Source organism: Nerophis lumbriciformis, linkage group LG37 (genome assembly GCF_033978685.3).
Source record: "Nerophis lumbriciformis linkage group LG37, RoL_Nlum_v2.1, whole genome shotgun sequence".
Classification (NCBI taxonomy): Eukaryota; Metazoa; Chordata; class Actinopteri; order Syngnathiformes; family Syngnathidae; genus Nerophis; species Nerophis lumbriciformis.
This window is the reverse complement of record NC_084584.2, coordinates 3028693-3050371: the sequence shown is the minus strand read 5'-3', so window position 1 is coordinate 3050371 and position 21679 is coordinate 3028693. Positions and strand designations below refer to the sequence as shown.

The window sequence follows — 21679 nt, the reverse complement described above, 5'->3', positions numbered from 1 at the left end:
CAAACCTCTTCCGGTTCAGATTGCTGGACACACACTGAAGCACCCCTTCGTGGTTGACCTGCACACACCTTGCCTAATTGGTAATGACCTCCTTTACAGACTGTACCCTGACATTCAATATCGCACAGAAGGAACCTTCCTGGTGTTACCTGACGGCTCAACCACCAAGCTGCGACACCACTACCAAAGCTCCTCCATGAGCTCATACCACAGCCTGAAACACCAGAAATAGCTGACATCTCCAACTGCTCTATCAGTGAAAACCCTGGCTGACTGAGATGCTTCCGTGTGTACCGCCACCCGACTCGCCTCATGTTCATGCCAGGAGGCCTTTGACTCCTTTATATTTATATATGTTGGAACTCAAGGTGTGGCTGCTCATGTTGACATATCTTTGCTACAACTAGCATAGTATAAGATGGACACAATTGCTGTCCCACATTGTTCCCTTGCTCTTTGCCCCGCCTACAAAACCAAAGACTTAGGTCCAATGATAATCATTGCAAATAGTACTACTAAATATGTTGAGAAAGTAATAAAGAAAGCTGCAGAACAATTAAAAGCACACAAATAGAACGATACTTAGCTTTTTCGAAACAGCGAGCAGTCAGCGAGCAGTCACGCATGGTGAACCGCAACCGGAAGAAAATATGGGTTAAAAAGGATTTGCAAATCATTGTATTCCGTTTATGTTTACATCTAACACAATTTCCCAACTCTTATGGAAACTGGGGTTTGTACTTTTACAGAATCTGTGTTGTCTTTCTCCCCGGTCTCATGGTTCACTTACCTGTCGCTTAAAGAAAACTGTTTTAATGGTTGTCTCCATTGTCCTGTACAATAAACAGGTTAAACATCTTCCATTTGAACTTATGTGACCTATAGTTAATGGCTTCTCTTATTTTGAAGAAGGTGTTTAGTCCCAAGAGGCAACAAAACAATTCAGTTGCCATCATAAGACCGAAGCACAGCAGCTGCTAAACTAATTTACATTCCGGTACCATTTAAATGATTGTGTCACTTTGTGGTTAAACCCCACCTAAACCAATTTAACCTGTCCTGCCTTACCATACCTTATGAAGGCGGTACACGTCTTTATAAGGCAGGCACAGAGACCAGGACATTAAGATCCAGATCAAGCTCTCGTCCGGACATCAGACTTGACTGCGGTGAGTCCTCTTTTCACCTTACATTCCAGGAAATAGATGTTTCATTGAAAATGTAGTGGCTATTGTAAATATACAGAAGACCTCTGGTACCTTTGGACATTAGCCCTTATCCAACAGATTTGAGGTACTTTAGGTTCCTGGGACCTTTAGTTCCTTAAGGTCCCTGTAGACCTGTGTGGTTTGTGTTTCCAACACATGTCACAGTTCAGGTAGTTTCTACAAATCAGGCTGATGACATATGGATGAGTGGTACTGTATATTTTTACTTTAATATCGTGTAACAAGTACCACCTCGCTACTCTGCACTAAAGGTATGTCGTTTACCAGGGTAAACTGGAATGTTCCCGTAAAGGTTCCTGTGGTAGAAAATAGATTCTAGTTGGACTTAAGTACTTAAGTACGACTACCGTTACTTTAGAGTAATTTGACACAAGTAAAAGTCAAAAGTATTAATCTAAATAATTACTTGAGGATTACTTGAAGAGTAAGTCAGTTGGGAGAGTGGCGCAGTTGGGAGAGTGGCCGTGCCAGCAACCTGAGTGTTCCCGGTTTGATCCCCACCTTCTACCAACCTCGTCACGTCCGTTGTGTCCTTGGGCAAGACACTTCACCCTTGCTCCTGATGGGTCGTGGTTAGCGCCTTACATGGCAGCTCCCGCCATCAGTGTGTGAATGTGTGTGTGAATGGGTGAATGTGGAAATAGTGTCAAAAGCGCTTTGCGTACCTTGAAGGTAGAAAAGCGCTATACAAGTATAACCCATTTATTCTGTAAAAAAAACATAAAACTACTCAAGTACTGAGTAAATTGTGAGTAACTTCGGATTTATGTAGCAGCTCTTTTCTAAATGTTTTTTTTGAGTGTGAGTGATACGAAAAATAACTACAACTTTCTACAACGTGTTTTCTCTGGTTGAAACCGGAATTATTGTGGGCTGACATGTGAACCTCGAAATTGTTGTAATTGGATGTTCAATTCTCACACCACTAAAAAAGGTACGGTTGTTGTGGATGTTTTATATGAATAAGATCAATGCTGTCTTCAAATCATAGAATCTACTATTTATTATTTATGTCGACTGACTAAACACATTTTTTTAATTTATTTTTTTCTCCATATTAATTCCATTGTGTGTATAAACAGGTTTTAGTGTCAATACAGCTGTTTAGAAGTTTCTGTCCACCGGTTCTACACCACCAGCTGGGATGTGCTGGGGTCATATTGACCTATTTCAGCGTGTCCATCTGTATTTTGTGCTAGTTGGTGCAAACCATCCCTCCCACCCGAACGGAATGCAACTCATTGTGACAAAGTAGAAGTTCTTCTTCACAAAACTACTCAAGTAAAAGTAAAGCGTATGTTGCATTAAAACTAATTTAACATGTACAATGTATACAAAAGTTACATACGGAAATGTAACTCGTTACTACCGACCTCTGGCTGGAGGAGTTTTGACGGGACGAGTGACTTTTTGGACATTGGAAATATTCATCTTTGTTCTGCTTGGGTCCTGTTGCTAACACCTTTTTGACCTGGAAACTCTAACAAGACTTTGTGGGTAAAATGTCCTTTCATGGATCCCAGAGCTCTGTGGAGTCCAGGATTTTTTTTTTTACAGTCCAACAATGTCCTGTTTTCATGTTTCAGTTTCAGTTAGAGGGCCTTCCAGTACCGACAGCTGTAGTTTCAGGGACACACAATAATGTAACATGGCTCTGGTAGAGTAACTTGTGGACGTTGGGACAGAGGTGTCCATGGTCTTCCTGAGAACTGAACAACAGCACACCATCTTCTGATGGACGCCACATACTTTCTATCAAGCCCTCACTCTTGCTTTTCACTGTCTTACAGGAAGTACTTCAACTTGGACATCATAGGACACAGATTTAACCATGATCAGGACTTTCCTCCTTCTGCTTCTGCTTGTCGGTAAGTCCTCCAACACTCAACAAGACATGACCTACAGAATTGTACACACTGTACTGCAATACAAGTACAAAAGTGCACGCTGATATGTGACTTGTTTCAAACAGGAAGCAACAGTCGCGTTTTAAACAAACGTGAATCAGGCGAGCCAGACGAGTGGTCTGGTGAGTCAGACGAGTGGTCTGGTGATGGAGTCACTTCCACCACTGTACATCAGCCCACTGAGTACACCCATGGACCGACGACCACCACCCCAGAGACGATCACATACCCATGGTACTATATCACCACCTCAGAGACGACCACGTACACCACCAGCCCGACCACGTACACCACCACATACACCACCCTCATATACGACCACACCACCACCCCGACCACGTACACCACCACATACACCACCACCCCGACCACGTACACCACCAGCCCGACCACGTACACCACCACATACACCACCACCCCATACACCTCCACCACATACACCACATACACCACGACCCCATACACCCCCACCACATACACCACCACCCCATACACCTCCACCACATACACCACATACACCACGACCCCATACACCTCCACCACATACACCACATACACCACGACCCCATACACCTCCACCACAGAGACGACCACCACCAAAGTGAAGCCCTACTACCACCATCACCACCATTACTACTACTACCACCACCACCCCTCTTCCAACTCCAGTGCACACCACCACCACCCCCACCACAACTCCAGTGCACACCACCACCACCACCATCACCACCACCACCACCACCACCACCACCGTAGATAGGACACAGTATATCGGTAGCACCCCACTGTGGACCGCCACCGTCACGACCCCAGCGCAGACCACCACGCTACATTTGATAGTGAAACATCTACAATAAATGAACAAGTGAAATAAAATGTTCCTCACTTCACTGGCTGCCTGTGTCTTTTAGAGTCCATTTAACAATGATTTGAGTCTTTTTGACATTTCTACATGGTCTTGCCCACTCTGCCACTCCTGTGCCCTCGCCTTGTGGCTCCAGTCAGCTGGTCAGCTGCTCTTGGAGGTACTACCCAAGTTGAAGCACAAGTTCAGAGGAAACCGAACTTTTTTGAACCAACTTCATTTCACACTGAAATATCTACATTTAACATTGAAACATTTACATTTAACATTGAAACATCTACATGTTTCATTTCATTTTTATTTATCTCTTTCATTGATTTATTTATTATACCTCAATTATTCAATGATACATTTACACAGCAATGCCTGAGAAGGAGCAGGATGAAGAAAAATCTAATATTTTCCTGCCCCCTTCAACATAATACATACTTGCCAACCTTGAGACCTCCGATTTCGGTTCAGTGTTCATTTACAAACTACAACTCACAAACACTTTAGAGTTAGGCTCCACCATCAGAATGTGTACTTAAACTTATAAAGATCACATGGATATTATTCAGTGAGTTGATTCACCAAAACTAACCTGTTATACAGGAGGAAAAAGCACACAGGACGTTTCAATTGTTCACAGACTGGTCGCTCTCATCAGAATGACAAGACACTTCCGGTCTGCAGGTGATAGCATTCAATTGGGAAGAAACGCCCTACTGCCCCCTACTGACCAATGTGAATACTGATAAATGTGTAAACGAATTCAAACCACAAAATAAAATAAATAAATCAACACAAAAATGTGACACATTATGGGTGGGTCACATATGCATGTACAGTAGATGGCAGTATTGTCCTGTTTAAAAGTGTCACAACATTGCTGTTTACGGCAGACGAACTGCTTTACGGTAGACACTGTTGTTGTGTGTTGTCAACACGTCACTCAGGTCCGCCTGGATTTCGGGAGATTTTCGGGAGAAAATTTGTCCCGGGAGGTTTTCGGGAGAGGCGCTGAATTTCGGGAGTCTCCCGGAAAATCCGGGAGGGTTGGCAAGTATGACATAATACGTAGTCTTACTTAATGATATCATATAAACCAACAATCACATCCAAATATAACGAAAACAAACAAAAAAACACAACAAGTGCAAACTTCATGAAGTACAAACCGAACCAAAAAAAGTAATACACACCTCACAGAATGATACCAAATAAATACAAAACCAGGCAAAAAAATAAGTAAAATAATAAATATAAAGCAAAATGTAAACACTTATGGCTGTCCATATGATCTTATTGTTCTGTCTTTATATTTTTTTTTCAATTGTAATATATTTTTACAATCTTTTATCTCATTGTAAAGAGAATTCCATAGTTGAACCTCCACCACTGATATGCACATTTGTTTTAAACTTGTCCTTGAATACTGATGTTGGAAATGACCTTTTCTTCTATGCTCTTCATTCTCACAAGTCATGACAAACACTGTTTGTAAATTTGCTGGTAATGTTTTACTTTTAGCCTTAAACATGACACATAATATCTGTAACTTGACTAGCTCCTGTAGTTTCAATACACCATAATTAATAAATAATATGTTAGTGTGTCCTAAGCAGAGGTGGGACCAAGTCATTGCTTTGCAAGTCACAAGTAAGTCTCAAGTCTTTGCCCTCAAGTCTCGAGTCAAGTCCCGAGTCAAGACAGGCAAGTCCCGAGTCAAGTCCAAAGTCAAGACTGGAAAGTCTCAAGTCAAGTCCCAAGTCCTGCATTTTGAGTTTCGAGTCCTTTCAAGTCATTTTAACCACAGACTAATATATTTACACAGATTGTGTATGCTTTTAAAACGCTGTATTTATTTATTAAAACAAGTGCATTTGAAATTGCAGGAACAAAAATAGTGCTGACATTGCACTTCAAAATAGCACTATTAACCAGTCATTTTAAACATGTAACTCATTCCTTTACAGAATAAACGCATTTGCAAAAACAAGTGCAACTGTACTTATTTGCACAAAAGTGTTAACATTGTATTTCCATAGCATATTGCATTGTAACTAGTTCCACAGCAGTTTATATCCTGTTCTTACCTTATCTCATTGATCTCATCTCATACTGTATGTGTGTTGATGTGTGCGTACACATGAAAAACATAACAAATACATGAACATAACAATGAACACAGTTGTACTTTTTAGATGTCAGGACCCTATGCAATATGTACACATATTCTTAATATAGTATACATTTTAACTGACCTTTATTTGACTATGTTTGTCTTTTTGTAGGTGGCTAAAATACGCGGCGCTGCTGACCGCCGTCTAACGTTATGTTACTGTGTGTGATACATTGACTAACGTTACATTACTGTGTGTGATACATTGACTAACGTAGCGTTATGTGTAGGTACCTCATGCAACCCTGCTCAAAAAAAATCACTTGACAAAAAGTATAAATAAGGTAGCGAACTGCAGTGGACGCAACATATCGCAGTGTTTGCAATGACGTTATAACCATAGACATCTTATAAGTAGACGCAGCATTGGTTGCTGTGACGTGAGCAATTTGGCCGCCATCTTGAAGTGGTGATGAGGAGCCGGCGAGCAGCCTAAACCATACTTGCCAACCCTCCCGGATTTTCCGGGAGACTCCTGAAATTCAGCGCCTCTCCCGAAAACCTCCCGGGACAAATTTTCTCCCGAAAATCTCCCGAAATTCAGGCGGAGCTGGAGGCCACCCCCCCCTTCAGCTCCATGCGGACCTGAGTCCGCTTTCCCACAATATAAACAACGTGCCTGCCCAATCATTATAACTGTAGAATGATCGAGGGCGAGTTCTTGGTTTATGTGAGTTTATTGTTAGGCAGTTTCATTAACGTCCTCCCAGTGCGGTAACAACACACAACAACAGCAGTCACGGTTTCATTTATATATATATATAAAAGAAATATATATATATAAAAGAAATATATATATATATATATATATATATATATATATATATATATATATATATATATATATATATATATATATATATATATACGTATATATACATATATATATTGTCGGAGGCAGATATTTACATATATCCGAATGTAAGTTGTACTTCTTTCATTTCTTAGTCATATTTGGAAAACAGCTCGTGTTTTCCATTTCTTCTCTTGATGCTCTGTCAGCAAGTATACTGTGTGTGTTAACCTTGAGTTCTTTGGAATGTGTTTTGACTAGCATTTGTTTTGTCTACAGAGATGGGACGAGAGAGAGGGTGGTGGGATCGGGAAGACAGACCATTTTGGGAGGCGCAATAGAATGTTCTAGGGTTAGACTGGTCTCATAATGTATATTGGCAAAGCTTTGATAATATACAACAAAATACCTATTCTGTCTCTGGTGGTTTTTCAACTCAGCTTTAAGTGTCGGAAAGAACTTGGGAGCGAATTGTGACTTGAATTCCCTGGGAGGAACAACTGGTCCAAAACGCAACAATTTGGGGGCCCGTCCGGGCGACACGCTGAGAATTGGACACCTCTTACACTCTTCTGGACAGACTCACTAGTGGCCAAACAAAAACAAGGTAAGCAGAGCCTTTTTCTAAAATCTGCTTTAGGAGTCTGTCTTGAAGTATGTAAGTCAAACACTGTTTGTACCCCAGACACAGAGTAGGTGTTTTGTACGAGACGAGGATGTGAGAGTGGACATTTTGATGGATTGATTGCATTTCTCCCTTGTCCGCCATTACATAAAAAGCTGTAAATAAGTGGTCATCTCGCGTCATTGTGTCTCGACTACCGTGACGGGCAGTTTCATTGACGAATAAACTAATAGTTGGGTGTAGCTCACCCTGGGTCATTGGTCGTCGCCCAAACGAGTAAGGGTTTCCAGACCCTTCGTCTGGGACGAAAAATTCTGAGGTAAGGGGTTCCAGACCCTTCGTCTGGGACGAAAAATTCTGAGGTAAGGGGTTCCAGACCCTTCGTCTGGGACGAAAAATTCTGAGGTAAGGGTTTCCAGACCCTTCGTCTGGGACAAAAAATTCTGAGGTAAGGGGTTCCAGACCCTTCGTGGGGGGGGAGTGTGATGAATGTACTGTTGTCAACAATGAAATTGGCAGGTAGAGTTTAAAAAAAAAAAAAAAAAAAAAGAACGTTTCATGAAAGGTTTAAGAGGGAGTTTACAACACTCGAAAAGTCGTGAACTCAAACGTTTGGTAAATAAAGAAAAGTAACTGGAAGTTTTATGGTAAAGTGAAACGCAGAGAAAGAGCTATCGTGCAGCTTTTTCCTTGTGTGTGTGTGTGTTGCTGGTTGTGTGGGAGAGTGTGTGTGTGCGTGCTTGTGAGTGTGTGTGTGCGTGGGAGAGTGTGTGTGCGCGTGCTTGTGTGTGTGTGTGTTGCTATTGGTGACGGTGTAGTCCGCGGGGAGAGACGTAGGGGGGGGAAACAAGGCGAATTTGATAAGGACATGACTCGCGCATGCGCGAGACTATTCAAACGACCCGCCCAGACTTTGACTAAGCCAACGCCCCCTACTCAAGTGCCAATAGAGGGAGGTACTCACACGCCCTCTCTAAACCATCGGCTCAAATTCTTAACCCTTTCCTTTGCACGTCCGACCATTTTCCTCCCGCAGATGGCAACCTCGCGCGTGCATACCAGACATTGTTGACACATAAAGCTGCTATTAGGGGCCACTTTCAAAATAAGCATTTTGCCGTCACAGACATGCAAGCCATTGTTGACCTTGCTTTCCCACCTGTACCCGAAGGAGGGAGTCTTTGGCTTAACACGTTAGACAAACTAACAGCGGGATACACTCTCTCCGTAGCAGACTTTAGAGGCATTTTGTATCGTTGTGTTTCCACACAAGATGGCCAAAATATGGAACAACAAGCAGGATTATTGGCTGAATCTTCGACTTCACCGGTAACACCATACATAAGAGGCATAGCTACTGCTATGCGCAGTCTGTTTCCTCTTCCGTGTCAAAATGCCACTCCTACATATCGGTGGGAAGATGGTGAGTCACCTTATGTATTTATAGACCAAGCTAAAGAGCAGTGGTCACGTGCTACAGGTGTGCATCCCAGTAAAGAAGGGGAACACCGACAGTTTTTTAGACGAGCCGTACTTGACGCAATGCCAACTGTGGTGAGACGCAGGATGGATGATAACCCTGATATACACGGTGCTAAAAACAACACATGGCAGGGACATCTTAAGCATCACATGCAAAATTGGACAGAGCAGGATGGTGGTAGAGTAACAAGGAAACAACTCGCACAGAAGGAACCTTCCTGGTGTTACCTGACGGCTCAACCACCAAGCTGCGACACCACTACCAAAGCTCCTCCATGAGCTCATACCACAGCCTGAAACACCAGAAATGGCTGACATCTCCAACTGCTCTATCAGTGAAAACCCTGGCTGACTGAGATGCTTCCGTGTGTACCGCCACCCAACTCGCCTCATGTTCATGCCAGGAGGCCTTTGACTCCTTTATATTTATATATGTTGGAACTCAAGGTGTGGCTGCTCATGTTGACATATCTTTGCTACAACTAGCATAGTATAAGATGGACACAATTGCTGTCCCACATTGTTCCCTTGCTCTTTGCCCCGCCTACAAAACCAAAGACTTAGGTCCAATGATAATCATTGCAAATAGTACTACTAAATATGTTGAGAAAGTAATAAAGAAAGCTGCAGAACAATTAAAAGCACACAAATAGAACGATACTTAGCTTTTTCGAAACAGCGAGCAGTCAGCGAGCAGTCACGCACGGTGAACCGCAACCGGAAGAAAATATGGGTTAAAAAGGATTTGCAAATCATTGTATTCCGTTTATGTTTACATCTAACACAATTTCCCAACTCTTATGGAAACTGGGGTTTGTACTTTTACAGAATCTGTGTTGTCTTTCTCCCCGGTCTCATGGTTCCCTTACCTGTCGCTTAAAGAAAACTGTTTTAATGGTTGTCTCCATTGTCCTGTACAATAAACAGGTTAAACATCTTCCATTTGAACTTATGTGACCTATAGTTAATGGCTTCTCTTATTTTGAAGAAGGTGTTTAGTCCCAAGAGGCAACAAAACAATTCAGTTGCCATCATAAGACCAAAGCACAGCAGCTGCTAAGGTAATTTACATTCCGGTACCATTTAAATGATTGTGTCACTTGGTGGTTAAACCCCACCTAAACCAATTTAACCTGTCCTGCCTTACCATACCTTATGAAGGCGGTACACGTCTTTATAAGGCAGGCACAGAGACCAGGACATTAAGATCCAGATCAAGCTCTCGTCCGGACATCAGACTTGACTGCGGTGAGTCCTCTTTTCACCTTACATTCCAGGAAATAGATGTTTAATTGAAAATGTAGTGGCTATTGTAAATATACAGAAGACCTCTGGTACCTTTGGACATTAGCCCTTGTCCAACAGATTTGAGGTACTTTAGGGTCCTGGGACCTTTAGTTCCTTAAGGTCCCTGTAGACCTGTGTGGTTTGTGTTTCCAACACATGTCACAGTTCAGGTAGTTTCTACAAATCAGGCTGATGACATATGGATGAGTGGTACTGTATATTTTTACTTTAATATCATGTAACAAGTACCACCTCGCTACTCGGCACTAAAGGCATTTTGTTTACCAGGGTAAACTGGAATGTTCCCGTAAAGGTTCCTGTGGTAGAAAATAGATTCTAGTTGGACTTAAGTACTTAAGTACGACTACCGCTACTTTAGAATAATTTGACCCAAGCAAAAGTCAAAAGTATTAATCTAAATAATTACTTGAGGATTACTTGAAGAGTAAGTCAGTTGGGAGAGTGGCGCAGTTGGGAGAGTGGCCGTGCCAGCAACCTGAGTGTTCCCGGTTTGATCCCCACCTTCTACCAACCTCGTCACGTCCGTTGTGTCCTTGGGCAAGACACTTCACCCTTGCTCCTGATGGGTCGTGGTTAGCGCCTTACATGGCAGCTCCCGCCATCAGTGTGTGAATGTGTGTGTGAATGGGTGAATGTGGAAATAGTGTCAAAAGCGCTTTGCGTACCTTGAAGGTAGAAAAGCGCTATACAAGTATAACCCATTTATTCTGTAAAAAAAACATAAAACTACTCAAGTACTGAGTAAATTGTGAGTAACTTCGGATTTATGTAGCAGCTCTTTTCTAAATGTTTTTTTTGAGTGTGAGTGATACGAAAAATAACTACAACTTTCTACAACGTGTTTTCTCTGGTTGAAACCGGAATTATTGTGGGCTGACATGTGAACGTCGAAATTGTTGTAATTGGATGTTCAATTCTCACACCACTAAAAAAGGTATGGTTGTTGTGGATGTTTTATATGAATAAGATCAATGCTGTTTTCAAATCATAGAATCTACTATTTATTATTTTTGTCGACTGACTAAGCACATTTTTTTTATTTTTATTTTTTCTCCATATTAATTCCATTGTGTGTATAAACAGGTTTTAGAGTCAATACAGCTGTTTAGAAGTTTCTGTCCACCGGTTCTACACCACCAGCTGGGATGTGCTGGGGTCATATTGACCTATTTCAGCGTGTCCATCTGTATTTTGTGCTAGTTGGTGCAAACCATCCCTCCCACCCGAACGGAATGCAACTCATTGTGACAAAGTAGAAGGTCTTCTTCACAAAACTACTCAAGTAAAAGTAAAGCGTATGTTGCATTAAAACTAATTTAACATGTACAATGTATACAAAAGTTACATACGGAAATGTAACTCGTTACTACCGACCTCTGGCTGGAGGATTTTTGACGGGACGAGTGACTTTTTGGACATTGGAAATATTCATCTTTGTTCTGCTTGGGTCCTGTTGCTAACACCTTTTTGACCTGGAAACTCTAACAAGACTTTGTGGGGAAAATGTCCTTTCATGGATCCCAGAGCTCTGTGGAGTCCAGGAATTTTTTTTTACAGTCCAACAATGTCCTGTTTTCATGTTTCAGTTTCAGTTAGAGGGCCTTCCAGTACCGACAGCTGTAGTTTCAGGGACACACAATAATGTAACATGGCTCTGGTAGAGTAACTTGTGGACGTTGGGACAGAGGTGTCCATGGTCTTCCTGAGCACTGAACAACAGCACACCATCTTCTGATGGACGCCACATACTTTCTATCAAGCCCTCACTCTTGCTTTTCACTGTCTTACAGGAAGTACTTCAACTTGGACGTCATAGGACACAGATTTAACCATGATCAGGACTTTTCTCCTTCTGTTTCTGCTTGTCGGTAAGTCCTCCAACACTCAACAAGACATGACCTACAGAATTGTACACACTGTACTGCAATACAAGTACAAAAGTGCACGCTGATATGTGACTTGTTTCAAACAGGAAGCAACAGTCGCGTTTTAAACAAACGTGAATCAGGCGAGCCAGACGAGTGGTCTGGTGAGTCAGACGAGTGGTCTGGTGATGGAGTCACTTCCACCACTGTACATCAGCCCACTGAGTACACCCATGGACCGACGACCACCACCCCAGAGACGATCACATACCCATGGTACTATATCACCAGCACAGAGACGACCACATACACCACCACCCCGACCACGTACACCACCAGCCCGACCACATACACCACCACATACACCACCACCCCGACCACGTACACCACCAGCCCGACCACGTACACCACCACATACACCACCACCCCATACACCCCCACCACATACACCACATACACCACCACCCCATACACCTCCACCACATACACCACATACACCACGACCCCATACACCTCCACCACATACACCACATACACCACGACCCCATACACCTCCACCACAGGGCCAACCACCACAGAGACGACCACCACCAAAGTGAAGCCCTACTACCACCATCACCACCATTACTACTACTACCACCACCACCCCTCTTCCAACTCCAGTGCACACCACCACCACCCCCACCACAACTCCAGTGCACACCACCACCACCATCACCACCACCACCCCCACCACAACTCCAGTGCACACCACCACCACCCCCACCACAACTCCAGTGCACACCACCACCACCATCACCACCACCACCCCCACCACAACTCCAGTGCACACCACCACCACCACCACCACACCACCACCCCGACCACGTACACCACCAGCCCGACCACGTACACCACCACATACACCACCACCCCGACCACGTACACCACCAGCCCGACCACGTACACCACCACATACACCACCACCCCATACACCTCCACCACATACACCACCACCCCATACACCTCCACCACATACACCACATACACCACGACCCCATACACCTCCACCACATACACCACATACACCACGACCCCATACACCTCCACCACAGGGCCAACCACCACAGAGACGACCACCACCAAAGTGAAGCCCTACTACCACCATCACCACCATTACTACTACTACCACCACCACCCCTTTTCCAACTCCAGTGCACACCACCACCACCCCCACCACAACTCCAGTGCACACCACCACCACCACCACCACCACCACCCCCACCACAACTCCAGTGCACACCACCACCACCACCACCGTAGATAGGACACAGTATATCGGTAGCACCCCAATGTGGACCGCCACCATCACGACCCCAGCGCAGACCACCATGCTACATTTGATGGTGAAACATCTACAATAAATGAACAAGTGAAATAAAATGTTCCTCACTTCACTGGCTGCCTGTGTCTTTTAGAGTCCATTTAACAATGATTTGAGTCTTTTTGACATTTCTACATGGTCTTGCCCACTCTGCCACTCCTGTGCCCTCGCCTTGTGGCTCCAGTCAGCTGGTCAGCTGCTCTTGGAGGTACTACCCAAGTTGAAGCGGAAGTTCAGAGGAAACAGAACTTTTTTGAACCAACTTCATTTCACACTGAAATATCTACATTTAACATTAAAACATTTACATGTTTCATTTCATTTTTATTTATCTCAATCAATCAATCAATCAATCAATCTTTATTTATATAGCCCTAAATCACAAGTGTCTCAAAGGGCTGCACAAGCCACAACGACATCCTCGGTACAAAGCCCACATAAGGGCAAGGAAAAACTCACCCCAGTGGGACGTCGATGTGAATGACTATGAGAAACCTTGGAGAAGACCGCATATGTGGGTAACCCCCCCCCTCTAGGGGAGACCGAAAGCAATGGATGTCGAGTGGGTCTGACATAATATTGTGAGAGTCCAGTCCATAGTGGATCCAACATAATAGTAAGAGTCCAGTCCATAGTGGGGCCAGCAGGAAACCATCCCGAGCGGAGACGGGTCAGCAGCGCAGAGATGTTCCCAGCCGATGCACAGGCGAGCGGTCCACCCCGGGTCCCGACCCCGGACAGCCAGCACCCCATCCATGGCCACCGGATCTGTGTGTCTCCCCTTCCACAAGGGATAGGGGGGAGCAGAGGAGAAAAGAAAAGAAACGGCAGATCAACTGGTCTAAAAAAGGGGGGCTATTCAAAGGCTAGAGTATACAAATGAGTTTTGAGATGGGACTTAAATGCTTCTACTGAGGTAGCATCTCTAACTGTTACCGGGAGGGCATTCCATAGTACTGGAGCCCCAATAGAAAACGCTCTATAGCCCGCAGACTTTTTTTGGGCTCTGGGAATCACTAATAAGCCGGAGTTCTTTGAACGCAGATTTCTTGCCGGGACATATGGTACAATGCAATCGGCAAGATAGGACGGAGCTAGACCGTGTAGTATTTTATACGTAAGTAGTAAAACCTTAAAGTCGCATCTTAAGTGCACAGGAAGCCAGTGCAGGTGAGCCAGTATAGGCGTAATATGATCAAACTTTCTTGTTCTTGTCAAAAGTCTAGCAGCCGCATTTTGTACCAATTGTAGTCTTTTAATGCTAGACATAGGGAGACCCGAAAATAATACGTTACAGTAGTCGAGACGAGACGTAACGAACGCATGAATAATGATCTCAGCGTCGCTAGTGGATAAAATAGAACGAATTTTAGCGATATTACGGAGATGAAAGAAGGCCGTTTTAGTAACACTCTTAATGTGTGATTCAAACAAGAGAGTTGGGTGGAAGATAATACCCAGATTCTTTACCGAGTCGCCTTGTGTAATTGTTTGGTTGTCAAATGTTAAGGTGGTATTATTAAATAAATGTCGGTGTTTAGCAGGACCGATAATCAGCATTTCCGTTTTCTTGGCGTTGAGTTGCAAGAAGTTAGCGGACATCCATTGTTTAATTTCATTAAGACACGCCTCCAGCTGACTACAATCCGGCGTGTTGGTCAGCTTTAGGGGCATGTAGAGTTGGGTGTCATCAGCATAACAATGAAAGCTAACACCGTATTTGCGTATGATGTCGCCTAGCGGAAGCATGTACATACTAAAGAGTGCAGGGCCAAGAACCGAACCCTGAGGAACTCCGCACGTTACTTTAATATAGTCCGAGGTCACATTATTATGGGAGACGCATTGCATCCTGTCAGTAAGATAAGAGTTAAACCACGACAAAGCTAAGTCTGACATACCAATACGTGTTTTGATACGCTCTAATAAAATATTATGATCGACGGTATCGAAAGCAGCGCTAAGATCAAGAAGCAGCAACATAGATGACGCATCAGAATCCATCGTTAGCAGTAGATCATTAGTCATTTTTGCGAGGGCTGTCTCCGTAGAGTGATTTGCCCTGAAACCGGATTGAAAAGGTTCACAGAGATTGTTAGACACTAAGTGTTCATTTAGCTGCTGTGCGACAATTTTTTCGAGGATTTTCGAAATAAAGGGAAGGTGGGACACCGGTCGGTAGTTTACCATGAGGTCAGGATCAAGGTTAGGTCTTTTGAGCAGAGGATGAATAACCGCTTTCTTGAATGCTAGGGGAACAGTGCCAGAGGAAAGTGATAAGTTTATAATATTTAGCACTGATGGACCTAATAATACAAAAATCTCCTTGATAAGTTTCCCAGGAAGTGGGTCAAGTAAACATGTTGTTTGTTTTATCCCACTTACACGCCGTAATAGTTCCTCTAATGTTATTTCATCAAAAAGAGAGAGACTATTTTGTATTGCAGTATCCGTCGTAGATACAGTTGTATCTGTGTTCATAGAACCCAGTTGTAGCTGGGATGCGTTGTCTTTAATCTCCTTTCTAATGAGTTCAATTTTCTTATTAAAGAAATTCATAAAGTCATCTGCCGAGTGGGTGGAGCTATTGGGAGGAGTCCCTTGTTGGGTTAGCGATGCTACTGTACTAAACAAAAATTTAGGGTCGTTTTTGTTGAGGCGGATGAGATTTGAGTAATATTTAGCTTTAGCTAAGGTAAGCATGCGTTTATACGATATTAAACTATCACTCCATGCTTGATGGAAAACCTCAAGCTTGGTCGCGCGCCATTTGCGTTCCAACTTTCTACATGATCATTTATGAGCTCTGGTTTCTTCTGTAAACCATGGGGTGCGCCTTTTAGGGGCCCTTTTTTGTTTTAGCGGTGCTATACTATCAATGGTTTTGCGCAGGGCGTTGTCAAAGTTGTTAGTTAGGTTATCAATAGAGCCGACATAATTTGGGAATGGTGCCATTACCGAAGGCAGTAGGTCAGCAAGAGTCATCGTTGTGGCAGCATTAATGTTGCGGCTGCTATAGCAGTTATTATTATTATTAGTTTGTTGACAATGAGTCAGAACTTCGAATTTTATAAGGTAATGATCGGACATTACTTTAGTATACGGGAGTACCATAACTTTGGAGGTGGTGACACCCCTGACCAGCACTAGATCTATCGTATTACCGTTGCGATGCGTAGGTTCATTTATTATTTGTGTAAGACCACAGCTATCAATTATAGTCTGGAGCGCCACGCACTGAGAGTCCGATGGGGTATTCATATGGATATTAAAGTCCCCCATTATGATTATATTGTCTGCGTGCGTCACTAGATCAGCAACGAACTCTGAGAATTCATTGATAAAGTCCGAGTAGGGCCCTGGGGGGCGGTAGATAACAGCCATATCGAGAGGCAGCGGTGCGACAAACCTCATAGTAAGCACCTCAAACGATTTGTATTTATTATTTAGGTTAGGGGTAAGGTTAAAGTTTTCATTGTATATTAGTGCGACCCCCCCCACCCCTTTTGAGGGGACGGGCAATATGCGCATTCGTATAGTTAGGAGGAGATGCCTCATTTAGCGCAAAAAAATCGTCTGGTTTGAGCCAGGTTTCGCTAAGACCAATGACGTTAAGATTGTTGTCTCTAATGACCTCATTAACTAATAACGTTTTGGGAGACAATGATCTTATGTTTAAAAAGCCCATATTATAAGTATTGGGCTGTTTTGACGAGTTTTTGTTTAAATTATCCGTAGTAGCAATATTAATAATGTTGCGTTTATTATACGTAGTGCACTTTAAATAGTTTCGACCATATCTAGGAATTGATACGACGGGAATTTTCAGATTGTCTGCTTGATGCTGCGATCGACTGAACGCATCATGATTTGCCACCTCAGTAGAATGCATATCTACCCCTAACACATTCACAACAGAAAACACATTATGTGAGTTGTGTGTTATTCTAAGAAAATTGCTATGCGTACAGGAATTATCCAGCCTGGCGCTGGCTAGTTCTAGCTTAACTGACTCCTCACCCGGACTAGCAGGCTCTGTAATTGCCTGTGACCGGGCTTGCTCTAGTGTAGTTAGTCAAATGTGACTTAAACAGTAGTCTATGTTTTTAGGCAGGATGATGGCGCCTTCCTGGTTAGGGTGAAGGCCGTCTCTCATCAGCAAGCCTGGTTTGCCCCAGAAAGAGGGCCAATTATCAATAAACGTTAGTCCCTGTTGTCTACAGAAGCTAGCCAGCCACTTGTTAAGCGAGACTAATCTGCTATATCTCTCATCATTGCCTCTCGCAGGCAGGGGGCCAGAGACAATTACTCGATGCCTGGACATCTTTCTAGCGAGATCACAAGTCCTGGCTATGTTTCTCTTTGTAATCTCTGACTGTCTCATTCTAGTGTCATTGGAGCCAACGTGTACAACTATATTCGCATAACTAGTGGTGCGATTAGCCTGTCGTACGTGTTTACTAGGCCTGTTGCGAGTTAGCTCCCTAAGATTAGCCTCAATGTCAGGTGCTCTGGCCCCAGGAATGCACTTAATTGTGGCTGGTTTGCTAAGCTTTATGTTTCGGGTGATGGAGTCCCCTATGACTAAGGTGTGGTGCCCGGTAGACTGGGGTGTAGGACTAGCTAAAGAGCTAAATCTATAATGCGTCTCAACCGGTACACCGTAGCTTGTAGGCCGCTTAGGACTACTACAGGCTGGGCTAGTTAGCTCGCTACAGCTAACGCTAGCAGATGTGTCCGCAACATCTAAAGTTACGAGATTACTCTGCTCTAACTGGCGGACACGGCCCTCTAGCAGAGCCAGCCTCTCCGTGAGTAAGGTGCAAGACGCGCAGGAAGCCATACTCACGGTGTTTTCTGTCACCGAGTGAAGTTCCTGCTGTCTTCCGAGAAGTCCTGGTCACGGTGTGCAGGAGTAGATTCCTTCTGACCGGCGCCGCCTTTCTTCGCGCTAGCTTCGTTAGCTTAGCAGCTAGCTGCTAGCTAGCGGCGGGAGGGGTGGTGAGACAGAGATCGGGTGATTTGCAAGTTAAATAGTACTACTAAATATGTTGAGAAAGTAATAAAGAAAGCTGCAGAACAATTAAAAGCACACAAATAGAACGATACTTAGCTTTTTCGAAACAGCGAGCAGTCAGCGAGCAGTCACGCACGGTGAACCGGAACCGGAAGAAAATATGGGTTAAAAAGGATTTGCAAATCATTGTATTCCGTTTATGTTTACATCCAACACAATTTCCCAACTCTTATGGAAACGGGGTTTGTACTTTTACAGAATCTGTGTTGTCTTTCTCCCCGGTCTCATGGTTCACTTACCTGTCGCTTAAAGAAAACTGTTTTAATGGTTGTCTCCATGGTCCTGTACAATAAACAGGTTAAACATCTTCCATTTGAACTGATGTGACCTATAGTTAATGGCTTCTCTTATTTTGAAGAAGGTGTTTTGTCCCAAGAGGCAAAACAAAACAATTCAGTTGCCATCATAAAACCGAAGCGCAGCAGCTGCTAAACTAATTTACATTCCGGTACCATTTAAATGATTGTGTCACTTGGTGGTTAAACCCCACCTAAACTAATTTAACCTGTCCTGCCTTACCATACCTTATGAAGGCGGTACACGTCTTTATAAGGCAGGCACAGAGACCAGGACATTAAGATCCAGATCAAGCTCTCGTCCGGACATCAGACTTGACTGCGGTGAGTCCTCTTTTCACCTTACATTCCAGGAAATAGATGTTTCATTGAAAATGTAGTGGCTATTGTAAATATACAGAAGACCTCTGGTACCTTTGGACATTAGCCCTTGTCCAACAGATTTGAGGTACTTTAGGTTCCTGGGACCTTTAGTTCCTTAAGGTCCCTCTAGACCTGTGTGGTTTGTGTTTCCAACACATGTCACAGTTCAGGTAGTTTCTACAAATCAGGCTGATGACAAATGGATGAGTGGTACTGTATATTTTTACTTTAATATCATGTAACAAGTACCACCTCGCTACTCGGCACTAAAGGTATTTCGTTTACCAGGGTAAACTGGAATGTTCCCGTAAAAGTTCCTGTGGTAGAAAATAGATTCTAGTTGGACTTAAGTACTTAAGTACGACTACCGTTACTTTAGAGTAATTTGACACAAGTAAAAGTCAAAAGTATTAATCTAAATAATTACTTGAGGATTACTTGAAGAGTAAGTCAGTTGGGAGAGTGGCGCAGTTGGGAGAGTGGCCGTGCCAGCAACCTGAGGGTTCCCGGTTTGATCCCCACCTTCTACCAACTTGTCACGTCCGTTGTGTCCTTGGGCAAGACACACTTCACCCTTGCTTTCACCTGGAAACTCTAACAAGACTTTGTGGGGGAAAATGTCTTTTCATAGATCTCAGAGCTCTGTGGAGTCCAGGATTTTTTTTTTACAGTCCAACAATGTCCTGTTTTCATGTTTCAGTTTCAGTTAGAGGGCCTTCCAGTACCGACAGCTGTAGTTTCAGGGACACACAATAATGTAACATGGCTCTGGTAGAGTAACTTGTGGACGTTGGGACAGAGGTGTCCATGGTCTTCCTGAGCACTGAACAACAGCACACCATCTTCTGATGGACGCCACATACTTTCTATCAAGCCCTCACTCTTGCTTTTCACTGTCTTACAGGAAGTACTTCAACTTGGACGTCATAGGACACAGATTTAACCATGATCAGCACTTTCCTCCTTCTGCTTCTGCTTGTCGGTAAGTCCTCCAACACTCAACAAGACATGACCTACAGAATTGTACACGCTGTACTGCAATACAAGTACAAAAGTGCACGCTGATGTGTGACTTGTTTCAAACAGGAAGCAACAGTCGCGTTTTAAACAAACGTGAATCAGGCGAGCCAGACGAGTGGTCTGGTGAGTCAGACGAGTGGTCTGGTGATGGAGTCACTTCCACCACTGTACATCAGCCCACTGAGTACACCCATGGACCGACGACCACCACCCAAGAGACGATCACATACCCATGGTACTATATCACCAGCACAGAGACGACCACATACACCACCACCCCGACCACGTACACCACCAGCCCGACCACGTACACCACCACATACACCACCATCATATACGACTACACCACCACCACCCCATATACGACCACATACACCACCACCCCGACCACGTACACCACCAGCCCGACCACGTACACCACCACATACACCACCACCCCATACACCTCCACCACATACACCACATACACCACCACCCCATACACCTCCACCACATACACCACATACACCACGACCCCATACACCTCCACCACATACACCACATACACCACGACCCCATACACCTCCACCACAGGGCCAACCACCACAGAGACGACCACCACCAAAGTGAAGCCCTACTACCACCATCACCACCATTACTACTACTACCACCACCACCCCTCTCACAACTCCAGTGCATACAACCACCACCCCCACCACCACCCCTTCCACAACTCCAGTGCACACCACCACCACCACCACCACCACCACCCCTTCCGCAACTCCAGTGCACACCACCACCATCACCACCACCACCACCACCACCACCACCACCGTAGATAGGACACAGTATATCGGTAGCACCCCACTGTGGACCGCCACCATCACGACCCCAGCGCAGACCACCACGCTACATTTGATGGTGAAACATCTACAATAAATGAACAAGTGAAATAAAATGTTCCTCACTTCACTGGCTGCCTGTGTCTTTTAGAGTCCATTTAACAATGATTTGAGTCTTTTTGACATTTCTACATGGTCTTGCCCACTCTGCCACTCCTGTGCCCTCGCCTTGTGGCTCCAGTCAGCTGGTCAGCTGCTCTTGGAGGTACTACCCAAGTTGAAGCGCAAGTTCAGAGGAAACAGAACTTTTTTGAACCAACTTCATTTCACACTGAAATATCTACATTTAACATTGAAACATTTACATTTAACATTAAAACATTTTTCATTTCATTTTTATTTATCTCAATCAATCAATCAATCTTTATTTATATAGCCCTAAATCACAAGTGTCTCAAAGGGCTGCACAAGCCACAACGACATCCTCGGTACAAAGCTCAC

The 21679-nt window shown here is 43.9% G+C and overlaps 3 protein-coding genes across 3 annotated transcripts; all 3 read left to right on the top strand.

Annotated features, from left to right (window-relative positions):
* Positions 1 to 1068: 1068 nt before the first annotated feature.
* LOC140677602 (uncharacterized) lies at positions 1069 to 4026 on the top strand. Its single transcript, XM_072912585.1, has 3 exons — positions 1069 to 1169; positions 3020 to 3097; positions 3202 to 4026. Exons 2-3 carry the CDS (start codon positions 3061 to 3063, stop codon positions 3894 to 3896), a joined length of 732 nt encoding a protein of 243 aa, XP_072768686.1. The 5' UTR covers positions 1069 to 1169; positions 3020 to 3060; the 3' UTR covers positions 3897 to 4026.
* Positions 4027 to 12204: 8178 nt separating this feature from the next.
* LOC140677588 (uncharacterized) lies at positions 12205 to 13603 on the top strand. Its single transcript, XM_072912540.1, has 3 exons — positions 12205 to 12241; positions 12346 to 12801; positions 13348 to 13603. The coding sequence occupies exons 1-3, from the start codon at positions 12205 to 12207 to the stop codon at positions 13542 to 13544; spliced, it is 690 nt and encodes a 229-aa protein (XP_072768641.1). The 3' UTR covers positions 13545 to 13603.
* A 5599-nt stretch (positions 13604 to 19202) lies between these two features.
* Positions 19203 to 21178, top strand: LOC133577195 (uncharacterized). Its single transcript, XM_061930828.2, has 3 exons — positions 19203 to 19298; positions 20242 to 20319; positions 20424 to 21178. The coding sequence occupies exons 2-3, from the start codon at positions 20283 to 20285 to the stop codon at positions 21176 to 21178; spliced, it is 792 nt and encodes a 263-aa protein (XP_061786812.2). The 5' UTR covers positions 19203 to 19298; positions 20242 to 20282.
* The last annotated feature ends 501 nt before the right edge of the window (positions 21179 to 21679 follow it).

Excerpts from the sequence above, each read along its gene's own strand:
- LOC133577195 (XM_061930828.2), top strand. The coding sequence starts at position 20,283 with ATGATCAGCACTTTCCTCCTTCTGCTTCTGCTTGTCG. Across the intron at positions 20,320-20,423 it reads CCTTCTGCTTCTGCTTGTCG|GAAGCAACAGTCGCGTTTTA; the intron begins GTAAGTCCTCCA and ends TGTTTCAAACAG.
- LOC140677602 (XM_072912585.1), top strand. The coding sequence starts at position 3,061 with ATGATCAGGACTTTCCTCCTTCTGCTTCTGCTTGTCG. Across the intron at positions 3,098-3,201 it reads CCTTCTGCTTCTGCTTGTCG|GAAGCAACAGTCGCGTTTTA; the intron begins GTAAGTCCTCCA and ends TGTTTCAAACAG.
- LOC140677588 (XM_072912540.1), top strand. The coding sequence starts at position 12,205 with ATGATCAGGACTTTTCTCCTTCTGTTTCTGCTTGTCG. Across the intron at positions 12,242-12,345 it reads CCTTCTGTTTCTGCTTGTCG|GAAGCAACAGTCGCGTTTTA; the intron begins GTAAGTCCTCCA and ends TGTTTCAAACAG. Across the intron at positions 12,802-13,347 it reads CCCATACACCTCCACCACAG|AGACGACCACCACCAAAGTG; the intron begins GGCCAACCACCA and ends CAACCACCACAG.